General features: G+C 46.4%; 1 protein-coding gene across 3 annotated transcripts in view; it reads right to left on the bottom strand.

Moving 5' to 3' along the window:
• The window catches only part of FYCO1 (FYVE and coiled-coil domain autophagy adaptor 1), a 114,105-nt gene that overhangs the window by 16,148 nt on the left and 84,809 nt on the right, over positions 1-13,148 (bottom strand). For all 3 annotated transcript variants that reach the window (XM_032649030.1, XM_032649033.1, XM_032649032.1), the window contains exon 15: positions 735-830. In XM_032649030.1, coding sequence (XP_032504921.1) covers positions 735-830 — 96 coding nt within the window. The remainder of the gene's footprint in view (positions 1-734; positions 831-13,148) is intronic.

Here is a 13,148-nt window from a genome sequence, read left to right as displayed (position 1 = left end):
ATGTAGGATATTTATGTTCAAAAATTAGGTATATTAGTATAAACAAGACTGGAAGGCTATATCCAAAGTGGTTTGCTTATCTCTGTTTCCTGATTTTCTACAAGGAAAATTTTCTTACAATAAGAAAATAAAGTTATTTTCAAAAAGGAAGAACACAGGACATAGGGGTGGGGGAAGGATGAGTATAAAAGGACAGGGGAGCTTTTCGGGGTGATGGAACTGTTCTATATCTTCACTCCGGTCAATTTTCTTTTCTGGACCTAGGTTTCCCCTTTGGCAGACTTGGGAGTGGAGCTGGTTGGGTGCTGAGGTCTGAGACTGTAAAGCCACTGGCAGAGCTCGATGTGGGGGCTGGCAGATGCCTGGTGATTACACTGTATTACTTGTCAAAATCCAAGCACCGTATACTACAAATGGGGACCTTTACTGTATATAAATTTTACAAAAGAAAGGAAGGAAGGAAGGAAGGAAGGAAGGAAGGAAGGAAGGAAGGAAGGGAGGGAGGGAGGAAGGAAGGGAGGAAGGAAGAAAAAGCAGCACACACACACACACACACACACACACACACACACACACACACACACAGAAGCACAAACTTGAAAACCACCATGGGTGCCAAGTCTGAGCCTCTGGGGTGCTTTCCAGCTGGGACACCGGAAGGCCAGGCCTCCTCTGGTGTTCCTCCTCCCAAAAGTGACACCCTGGGAAGTCCAGCTTGGGAGCCCATCACTTACATCAGTTCTCCCGACTTCAGCAAGCAGATTTCAGCATCCTGCCCCACAGGCATGTCTTCAGTGTCTTCAGGGGTTAGCGAGTTTGACGTGGTGTCCCTGAAATGTCACAAACGAGAACACAGCCAGTTACCCATCAGCACACAGGGTCCCACATCCTGAAGCCCGTAGTCTTGGAGTCTGGTAGCCAACCTCAGAATGCACGGGGAACCCTTCAATCACGGAGGCCAGGACAGAGGCCCCGCAGACTCTGGGGGTGGAGAGCCATGGGGGCCAGGCCCAGGCAGGCAGGACGGGGAGGGAAGACAACAGGGCTGCAGTGACTTCCCCAATGTCTTCCCGGTGGGCGTGGGATGGGTGACCACAGCACAAATGGACCACCTTCCTGTCCCACGCCAGCAGAGCTACAGCCACGGGGTAAGTTTCCAGCACCACTGATGCTGCCTTTTCAGTGCCAGCCCCTGACTAGACGAGCCTGCTCTGGCCCGTCTCTGGAGAACAAGGACAGGCCCCCAGAGCTGATGAGGCAGGAAGCGGCACGGCCTGAGGAGGAGGCTGTGGGACAGACTCATACACAGAGGGCAGATCCACGCCACACCTCCTCTTCCCTTACAACCTACTGCCTGCTGTGTGGAGAACCAGCTGTGGGAGCTGCCTGGCAGTACAGAGGTGCCATGGTTCCCAAAGTGTGCTCTGTGGAACACCACTGCCAGGGGAGGGGAACCTTGCGCTCTTTCTTAGAAACTCATGGCATTCTTAAACAGTAAATTCAAGGCTCTGAGATGTCCTGCAATAACGACATCTGTTAATTTTCTTTTAATATTTATTTTCCTTATTTTTTTGGCTGCATCAGGTCTTAGTTGTGGCACATGGGATCTTTGTTGAGGCATGCGGGATCTTTCGTTACGGTGCACGGGCTCTTCGCTATTTGCAGCGTTCGGGGCTTCTCTCTAGTTGTGGCCTGGGGGTTTTCTCGCTCTAGTTGTGGCACGCAGGCTCCAGGGCGCGTGGGCTCTGTAGTTGTGGCGCACGGGCTCTCTAGTTGAGGCACGCGAGCTCAGTAGTTGCCGCACGCGGGATTAGTTGCCCCACGGCATGTGGGATCTTGGTTCCCTGACCAGGGATCACACTCGAGTCCCCTGCATTGGAAGGCGGATTCTTTACCACTGGACCACCAGGGAAGTCCCAAGACATCTATTACATTTTAACTCTAGCATTCCCATGGAACATTTTTAACCACTGCTGAGTTGCTGATCCTCGGAGCAGTGCCCACACTTCACTGATGGGGACACAGAGGCCCAGGCAGGTCTTGAGAGGCAGGGCCAGAGCCAGACACCCTGACTCCAGCTCAGTGCTCATCTTGCTGGGTCCCACGCCCACTGCGGCCAATCGCTTATATGAGCTCAGGGATCTCAAAGCCAACCAGCTCCAGTGTCCAATGCTGCCTGAGAAGAACCTAGGTCCAGGAAAGGGAAATGATTTGCTGATTTGCCCCATGGGAAGGGGTTAATGAGGAAGATCTCCTGAGCAGCATGGCTTTTTCCCAAAATGCTGTGATAATTCCTTCTCAACTGTCCTAGTAGGCTCTCCCCAGATGTTTCTGGGGTGAGGTCAATAGGCCCCAAAATGCCCTCACCCAGTTCTGCTCCCCCATCCCACCCCCTACACATGCCCCTGGGCTCTCACCAGCCTGGCCCCCGGGCACATTCACTCAACCTCTGAGGCCCTGTGTGAACTCAGACCTGCCTTACCCTCACCCTGCCTGCTGCTGAGCGGGTCCTGAGGCGGCGGCCCAGCACTGCGCAGGACACGTGAGGCGGGCACGGGCCCTACCCCACAGATGCGCTCCCTCTGAGGCAGGGACAGACAGCTGCGGCCTGACTGGAAGGAGGCCTCAGCACATACAGCGCACGCGAGGTCAGCGGCTGACAGCAAGCATCCAGACCACGCGCTCAGATGGCCCTCCTCACCTACCCTCACACCCACTCGAGCACCAAGTTCACGGCTGCCCCTACAGTGGACCTACAACTTACGCTGGGAAACTGGTGTGCTTCTCTGAGAGCGCTATCTAGGCTGCGGCCAGGTATGATGCCTGGGGAGGGGCTCTGCAGCTTTCCTAGGGAGTTAACAGACCCTGAATCCCAGAGCTCAGGTGAGCCTGGGACCTCACATCATCTCTGGAACGTGAGAAATACAAGAGAGCACGGTGGGTGGCCAGACCCTAACGCTCACAGAGCTTCTGGCTGGAGGTGGCGGCCATCGCCTCTGCTCAGAAATGGTTCTCACCACACTGCTCCTCACATTTCACTGCCGGGTGGGTCCCGTGGCGAAACACGCCACAGCAGGGGCATGAGGCTCATCCTTCCACAGGGAGAGGCACTAACAATGGGCAGAGATGCACAACCCGCCCATGGGGAGGGGCAGCAGATACCGTCCCCCGAAGTCTATGCCCTGTGTCTGAGGCCTGAGGCTCCTCACTCAGCCAGCAGGACGCTGGGAAGGTCCCGGGAGCACCCAGGTGTTCTTCATGCAGATGCGAAGACGGGTGGTTCAGAGTTGGCAAAATCCAGTGAGTCTCGCCTAAGCCTGTCCCGGATGCCACTCAACCCTGGGGGCAGGAATATCTGTGCAACATGCAGTGCGCCTGCAGCAACCATGATGCACCAAGAGTTTGGGGTCAGCGACTGGTGGTGTCACCCCAGGGGCTGTGACAGACGCGGCACCTGCAGCTCGCTCCCACCCCCACGCTCCTGCACCCCATACTCCTCCCCGCCACCCACGTGTCACAGCCCTGCTCACGCTGGGCTTTGCCTATCTGCTTTTGGGTCTTATCTCCCCCTGGTCCACATGCTCTTTGCAAGCAGGGGCTGTGGCTGGGCTTTCCCTGTCCCAAAGGACAGGTCACTGCCGTGTGCAGGAACCAAAGAATGTCTGTGCTACTTGCTAAGAAATATACGTGGGGGCGTAAATTGTTAGTGTGTAAATTCAGGATGAAAGGGCAGAGGTAATGCTGATGAAATCAAGAAAAGAATCAGCAACAGATCCTGAAGGAGGAAGACCCCAAGTCACACATGGAGTGGCAAACGCTGGGTTAGCAGAGCCACACCTGGGGACAAACTGCAGCACCTTCACCTCGAACAGGATTTTCTCAGACACAAAACAGACTGTTCGCTGCCAACTTACAAAGCATCTCTGTCTGGAGGACAGCATTGCACAGGGGGAGGCCTCCGTCCTCTCTGGAAATCTCTGAGCTCGAGACTTGGCTTCATTCAGACAGCTGGACGTCACGCCTGCTCGCTCCGCCATATGGCCCCACTTCCCGGCCTCACTCCTGTCTACTGCTGGAGCGCTGAAGCCGCTGGCTGTGACAAGCTGCTCAGGGCGCTGCTGTGAGGGGCTGGAGGTGGTGGCTGGTACGGGGGCCTCCAGGGCTGCCTAGATAATCAGACGCCCACTAGCACTCAGGTGTCAGGCGGGCTGTCTGTGCACAGTCTACATCAGCCCACGGCAGGTGGGAGAGCGCGTCCTCACAAACACCTCGCCCTCAGCGCTGAGGCCTAACCAGTGGGCTCCCTCTGGCTGTAGCTCACTGTGGCTCCAGAGGGCAGGGGAGGTGGTATGGCTCAGGGGAGAGGGATATCACTCCAAGGTGGTCTCAGTCTTGGCTTTATGACTGTGACTCTGGGTGAGCCCTTTCCTCCTCTGAGACCTCAGATTTCTCCTTTCTAAATGGGAGGAGATGGAACCGGAGGGACTCCAAGTTTTGCTGGCTTAAAAAGGCTGTAAGTTTCAAGGGACTTGGAGAAGGCGTTTTACTGGCTGGGAAAGAGGTGGGCTCGCTCTGGTCGGCAGCTCGTGCCCTCAGCCTTCCCCACTCTTCCCAGGGAAGGTACAGCAAGAACATGTCCTCAAGTGCCTGCTGCCACCAAGGGCAAGCCTTGTCACTCCTTTTTCTCCCCAGCTCAGCCCACCTCTGACCTCCTTCCTGTCCAACACCTCTTTCTTGTTCATCTTCCAATCGCTAGCTTCCAGATTCCCCCACCCCCATCACAGAATGTCGGTGTGAGAAGAAGCTCAAAGGACCATCCAGTCCAACCCCACTTGATGGCTAAGGAGGCAGGGGCCAGGGGAGAGGAGACGGGCTCAAGGCCACTCAGGCCTGCCTCGTTTCATTTGCGCTCATCCTTGTGCAAAGTGCAAATACCATAAATGAGAAAGATAAATAACATATGATGAAACGAACTCTGAAAACTGTGGTTGGTTCTCTCATATTCCCTCATTAAGAATAAAAGATGTCGGGAATTCCCTGGTCGTCCAGTGGCTGGGACTCCGCATTCCCACTGCAAGGGGCATGGGTTCGATCCCTGGTTGGGGAACTAAGATCCCACAAGTCGTGGGGTGGAGCAAAAAAACCCCCAAGATGTCCTAATCTTTTGTTCCCTCTCCTCCATCTCCCCACCTCTCTGACCATCACAACACAGACAACCCTCTGACCAGAGTAGGTCCTGCAACCCTTGCTAGTCCTGGTTGAGGACCTACATGGGGGAGCTTTGTGAGGTGGGAAGGGGAGATAGATGGAGGTGGGAGTGTGCACGGGTGGGTGATGCAGTCTCAAAGGCAATGATTAGGGACACAGAGTTTCCTTTCAATGGCTTTTCAAACTGTGGGTCATGACCCATTGAGTCAGTTGTGAATCAATTAATACGTTATGACGAATATTAAAAGAAATAGGGTAGAGAGGGCAGACAGCATAAGCAAGAAGAACGACAGTCCTGCAGCCTGTGGAACAAAAACCACATTCACAGAAAGACAGACAGGATGAAAAGGCAGAGGGCTATGTACCAGATGAAGGAACAAGATAAAACCCCAGAAAAACAACTAAATGAAGTGGAGATGGGCAACCTTCCAGAAAAAGAATTCAGAATAATGATAGTGAAGATGTTCCAGGACCTCGGAAAAACAATGGAGGCAAAGATCGAGAAGATGCAAAAAGTGTTTAACAAAGACCCAGAAGAATTAAAGAGCAAACAAACAGAGACCAACAATACAATAACTGAAATGAAGACTACACTAGAAGGAATCAACACCAAAATAACTGAGGCAGAAGAACGGATAAGTGACATGGAAGACAAAATGGTGGAATTCACTGCTGCAGAACAGAATAAAGAAAAGAGAATGAAAAGAAATGAAGACAACCAAAGAGACCTGTGGGACAACATTAAACGCAACAACGTTTGCATTATAGGGGTCCCAGAAGGAGAAGAGAGAGAGAAAGGACAAGACAAAATATTTGAAGAGATTATAGTCGAAAACTTCCCTAACATGGGAAAGGAAACAGCCACCCAAGTCCAGAAAACGCAGCGAGTCCCATACAGGATAAACCCAAGGAGAAACAAGCCGAGACACATAGTAATCAAATTGGCAAAAATTAAAGACAAAGAAAAATTACTGAAAGCAGCAAGGGAAAAGAGACAAATAACATACAAGGGAACTCCCATAAGGTTAACAGCTGTTTCTCAGCAGAAACTCTACAAGCCAGAAGGGAGTGGCATGATATACTTAAAGTGATGAAAGGGAAGAACCTACAACGAAGATTACTCTACCCGGCAAGGATCTCATTCAGATTCGATGGAGAAATCGATGGAGAAATCTCATTCAAATCGATGGAGAAAAGCTTTACAGACAAGCAAAAGCTAAGAGAATTCAGCACCACCAAACCAGCTCTACAGCAAATGCTAAAGGAACTTCTCTAAGTGGAAAACACAAGAGAAGAAAAGGACCTACAAAAACAAACCCAAAACAATTAAGAAAATGGTAATAGGAACATACATATCGATAACTACCTTAAACATGAATGGATTACATGCTCCAACCAAAAAGACACAGGCTTGCTGAATGGATACAAAAACAAGACCCATGTATATGCTGTCTAAAAGAGACCCACTTCAGACCTAGGGACACATACAGACTGAAAGTGAGGGGATGGAAAAAGATATTCCATGCAAATGTTGATCACAAGAAAGCTGGAGTAGCAATACTTGTATCAGATAAAATAGACTTTCAAATAAAGAATGTTACAAGAGACAAGGAAGAACACTACATAATGATCAAGGGATCAATCCAAGAAGAAGATATAACAATTATAAATATATAGGCACACAACACAGGAGCACCTCAATACATAAGGCAACTGCTAACAGCTATAAAAGAGGAAATCGACAGTAACACAGTAATAGCGGGGGACTTTAACACCTCACTTACACCAATGGACAGATCATCCAAAATGAAAATAAATAAGGAAACACAAGCTTTAAATGACACAATACACTAGATAGATTTAATTGATATTTATAGGACATTCCATCCAAAAGCAGCAGATTACACTTGCTTCTCAAGTGCATATGGAACATTCTCCAGGATAGATCACATCTTGGGTCACAAATCAAGCCTCAGTAAATTTAAGAAAATTGAAATCATATCAAGCATCTTTTCTGACCACAACGCTATGAGATTAGAAATGAATTACAGGAAAGAAAACATAAAAAGCACAAACACATGGAGACTAAACAATACGTTACTAAATAACCAAGAGATCACTGAAGAAATCAAAGAGGAAATCAAAAAATACCTAGAGAGAAATTAAAATGAAAACACGATGATCCAAAACCTATGGGATGCAGCAAAAGCAGTTCTAAGAGGGAAGTTTATAGCTATACAAGCCTACCTCAAGAAACAAGAAAAATCTCAAATAAACAATCTAACCTTACACCTAAAGCAACTAGAGAAAGAACAAACAAAACCCAAAGTTACCAGAAGGAAAGAAATCATAAAGATCAGAGCAGAAATAAATGAAATAGAAACAAAGAAAACAATAGCAAAGATCAATAAAAGTAAAAGCTGGTTGTTTGAGAAGATAAACCAAATCGATAAACCATTAGCCAGACTCATCAAGAAAAAGAGGGAGAGGACTCAAATCAATAAAATTAGAAATGAAAAAGAAGAAGATACAACAGACACTGCAGAAATACAAAGCACCCTAAGAGACTACTACAAGCAACTCTATGTCAATCAAATGGACAACCTGGAAGAAATGGACAAATTCTTAGAAAGGTATAGCCTTCCAAGACTGAACCAGGAAGAAATAGAAAATATGAATAGACCAATCACAAGTAATGAAATTGAAACTGTGATTAAAATTCTTCCAACAAACGAAAGTCCAGGACCAGATGGCTTCACAGGTGAATTCTATCAAACATTTAGAGAAGAGCTAACACCCATTCTTCTCAAACTCTTCCAAAAAAATCGCAGAGGAAGGAACACTCCCAAACTCATTCCATGAGGCTGCCCCACCCTGATACCAAAACCAGACAGATACTACAAAAAAAGAAAATTACAGACCAATATCACTGATGAATACAGATGCAAAAATCCTCAACAAAATACTAGCAAACAGAATCCAACAACACGTTAGAAGAATCATACACCATGATCAAGTGGGATTTATCCCAGGGATGCAAGGATTCTTCAATATACGTGAATCAATCAATGTGATACACCATTTTAACAAACTGAAGAATAAAAACCATATGATCATCTCAATAGATGCAGAAAAAGCTTTTGACAAAATTCAACACCCATTTATGATAAAAACTCTCCAGAAAGTGGGCACAGAGGGAACCTACCTCAACATAATAAAGGCCATATACGACAAACCCACAGCAAACATCATTCTCAACGGTGAAAAACTGAAAGCATTTCCTCTAAGATCAGGAACAAGACAAGGATGTCCACTCTCACCACTATTACTCAACACAGTTGTGGAAGTCCTAGCCACGGCAATCAGAGGAGAAAAAGAAACAAAAGGAATACAAATTGGAAAAGAAGAAGTAAAACTGTCACTGTTTGCAGATGACATGATACTATACATAGAGAATCCTAAAAATGCCACCAGAAAACTACTAGAGCTAATCAATGAATTTGGTAAAGTTGCAGGATACAAAATTAATGCACAGAAATCTCTTGCATCCTTATACACTAATGATGAAAAATCTGAAAGAGAAATTAAGGAAACACTCCCATTTACCACTGCAACAAGAAAATAAAATACCTAGGAATAAACCTACCTAGGGAGACAAAAGACCTGTATGCAGAAAACTATAAGACACTGATGAAAGAAATTAAAGATGATACCAACAGGTGGAGAGATATACCATGTTCTTGGATTGGAAGAATCAATATTGTGAAAATGACTACACTACCCAAAGCAATCTATAGATTCAATGCAATCCCTATCAAATTACCAATGGCATTTTTTACAGAACTAGAACAATAAATCTTCGAATTTGTATGGAGACACAAAAGACCCTGAATAGCCAAAGCAGTCTGGAGGGAAAAAAACGGAGAGGGAGGAATGAGACTCCCTGACTTCAGACTATACTACAAAACTATAGTAATCAAGACAAGGTGGTACTGGCACAAAAACAGAAACACAGATCAACGGAATAAGATAGAAAGCCCAGAGATAAACCCATGCACCTATGGTCAACTAAACTATGACAAAGGAGGCAAGGATATACAATGGAGAAAAGACAGTCTCTTCAATAAGTGGCGCTGGGAAAACTGCACAGCTACATGTAAAAGAATGAAATTAGAACACTCCTGACCACCATACACAAAAATAAACTCAAAATGGATTTGAGACCTAAATTTAAGACTGGACACTATAAAACTTTTAGAGGAAAACATAGGAAGAACACTCTTTGACATAAATCAGAGCAAGATCTTTTTTGATCCACCTCCTAGAGTAATGGAAATAAAAACAAAAATAAACAAATGGGACCTAATGAAACTTCAAAGCTTTTGCACAGCAAAGGAAACCATAAACAAGACGAAAAGACAACTCTCAGAATGGGAGAAAATATTTTCAAACGAATCAATGGACAAAGGATTAATCTCCAAAATATATAAACAGCTCACGCAGCTCAATATTAAAGAAACAAACAACCCAATCCAAAAATGGGCAAAAGACCTAAATAGACATTTCTCCAAAGTAGACATACAGATGGCCAAGAAGCACATGAAAAGCTGCTCAACATCACTAATTATTAGAGAAATGCAAATCAAAACTACAATGAGGCATCACCTCACACCAGTTAGAATGGGCATCATCAGAAAATCTACAAACAATAAATGCTGGAGAGGGTGTGGAGAAAAGGGAACCCTCTTGCACTGCTGGTGGGAATGTAAACTGATATAGCCACTATGGAGAACAGTATGGAGGTTCCTTAAAAAACTAAAAATAGAATCATCATATGACTTAGCGATCCCACCACTGGGCATATTCCCAGAGAAAACCATAATTCAAAAAGACACAGGCACCCAATGTTCATTGCAGCACTATTTACAATAGACAGGTCATGGAAGTAACCTAAATGCCCATCAGCAGACGAATGGATAAAGAAGATGTTGTACATATATACAATGGAATATTACGCAGCCATAAAAAGGAACGAAATTGGGTCATCTGTTGAGACGTGGATGGATCTAGAGACTGTCGTACAGAGTGAAGTAAGTCAGAAAGAGAAAAACGAATATCATATATTAACGCATGTATGTGGAACCTAGAAAAATGGTACTGATGAACCGGTTTGCAGGGCAGAAGTTGAGACACAGATGTAGAGAACAAACATATGGACACCAAGGGTGGAAAGCTGCGGGGGGGTGGGGATGTGGTTTGATGAATTGGGCGATTGGGACTGACATGTATACACTGATGTGTATAAAACTGATGACTAATAAGAACCTGCTGTATAAAAAAATAAAATAAAATTCAAAAATTAAAAAAACAAACAAACAAACTAATACTAAACTTTCTTTGGTTTATTTGTATGGAAATATGTTAATATAAATGTTTCAGACATTACATGAAATTCCTAAAAATCTTATATGTTCTGGTATAATGTTATAAGTCATAACTCTAGTTATTATTTTAAAATGTGTATCTCAGAAATAACTAAATTTCCTTGTCAACTGCATTATCATGAAATTTCATCAAATGTTTAACCGTGGTCATTTTTAAGTCTTTTGTCATTGACAGACAGTTCTGGGTGTACTCTGATGCTTTTGCAAAAATGTTCCTATAAAAGGGTAAAAAAAAAAAAGAAATAGGATATAATAGAAAATATGAACGCGTTTTTGCATTATATTGCATGTGGTAAGGATAAGCATTGTTTTATGAGGCTCTTGTTTGACTCTGTCTATACACATACACACCTGGGTAGTCATGTAAATTTCTGACTGTGGGATGCAGTAGAAAATGTTCAAGCAACTGTGTTGGAAGATGTCAATGGATTTTTAAGCTTGAGAATGACGGGAAACAAAGATAAGGCCACTAGGGGGCACCCTATCTCCTTTTGTTGCCATTGAGGTGTTTCCCTCAGAAAAGATGCAAGACAAGCTCACTGCCCACAAGTGACCTTCCTCTTCCCCTAGCTCTGGCCATGGGAGCCTACTGCTAGCTATGGTGGCCTCTCATGGCTGATGGCACGTCATCCCTTCCTGTCCATCTGAATTTCTGTCCCTGAGCCTGTGGTTTGGTCGAGCTGAACTGTCCTAAGGCATGTACATCTGTCAACTTGCTCCACCCTATCAGGGCAGTCATCTTGGCCACACCTGCCACATTTGGCCTGGGCACCCGTCATGCACACAGCCAAGGTGGTCTTCTGCCCCAAATGTCCCCAAGGACATGACCAAGGCTTGCTCCACTTTGGAACCAAGTAAGAATAAAGTGGTGACCACAGGCAAGGATGCTGAGGAAGTCCCCAGCAACGCAGTCCAGGGGTCCACGCCTGCCTGGACTAGGGGGTCACAGGTGAGGTCCCTCCAGCTTGCTCTCTGCAGCTGTAATATACAGTATTCTCCTGTCACAAATCAAAATGCCTTAGCCTCTTTTTTCTTTAACTTCAATTCTGCCAGTTGCCCAAGGAGCAGATTCTCTCTGGCTGTTCAGGTTGGCTGAGGAAGGAATGGAGCCCAGAGAGCCTCATGGCCTGAGTGTCCTGCTGACAGCCTTCCCCCGAGGGCTCCATCCACCCCTCTGCCTTGCTAAGCCAGCACGGTTGGAGTGCCGCTCTGCCTGTTACACGGGGTCTCCTGTGAACTGGAGAAGTCTTTGGTTTACAACTGCCCTGTTCAGTACAGACCCACTGGCCTCATGTGGCTGCTTAAATTCAAATTCATCAGAATTAAAACAAAACTAAAAGCTTGGCTCTGTTGTTGCACTAGCCACACTTCGAGTGCCTAACAGCCACAGGAGTTAGTGCCCGCTGTGTTGGATGCAGGACACGCCTGTCATCTCAGAAGGCTCTACTGAACAGCTCGGGTTTGGAAGGAGAGGCTGAGCCACACGGTGGGCCACATTCACTGCGGGGCTTGGGTGCATCTTTCTATTTTACTGTTAAATTCCTAGTAGCTTTTCTTGTAGTCATTGTTTTCCTTTTTGCCTAAAAACCAAGTGAAGAAGATCGCTTCTGGTGTTGGTTTCTGATTACTTGGTAACTATGGGCTGACCAAAACACTCAGACCCACATGCCCGTCCTGACAACTGGCCTGCCGCCTGCGGTCCTCTGGTTAGGCTGCTTTTCTGAGGGTTTTTCCAACTCATCCTCCACAGCCGCCGCCACCCACCACCGCCTGGCAGTTACTCCTCTAACCAGCAGCAACCGCCTCATCCCTGCGTCCTGAACTGCCGTCCTACGCAGGGCCCTGGCTCCAGAATGTCAGGTGTTCAGAAAAAGGAAGCAGGCCAACACAGTCTGACTTCTGAGAATCTGCAGGGGGCACGGCTGCCACAGCACTTTTACTCTCCCCCGATTCTGTTTCGGAAATGTTTACGTATTCTGGGAAAAACCCAAGACATATGGTTGGGTACTTGCCCTTAAGAAGTTCAGAGTTTTGTTTCAAAGAGAAGCAATGAGCACTACAAATCGGAAGACAACAGAAGGCATTTTGTAAAGTGGTTGAAATAAAATTCTGACCCCCAAATTGTGAGGGGCTCTTATCATCTAATTTAGTTGCAAGTTTTCCATCGGAGAACTTTCCACTGGAGAATGGTTATGACAAGTATGGTCACGCTCTCTCTAAGGTACACATCACCCCTCCTTCCCGAGCATGTATGTGGTCACGGAGGGCACCGGGCCGAGGCCTGCTCTGCCCCATGGAGGGAAAGCGATTGCTGAGAGGGACGACCATGGCTGAGCCAGTGTGTCTGACAAGGTTCAGCCCCTTCTAACATCACCCTGTGAACTGGTCCTAAGTGACATGGTTCGTTTGTCCCTGGGAAAAACTCATCTCTCAAAGCTTAAAGATTCCAAGATGTCAGGCTGGCTCACTGTGAAGGAATGCCTTGTCTCAGAAGAC

The sequence above is a fragment of the Phocoena sinus genome, chromosome 11, assembly GCF_008692025.1.
Source record: "Phocoena sinus isolate mPhoSin1 chromosome 11, mPhoSin1.pri, whole genome shotgun sequence".
In the NCBI taxonomy this organism is placed as follows: Eukaryota; Metazoa; Chordata; class Mammalia; order Artiodactyla; family Phocoenidae; genus Phocoena; species Phocoena sinus.
Note: the sequence above shows the minus strand (reverse complement) of the source record. Positions and strands in the feature narration are given on the sequence as shown.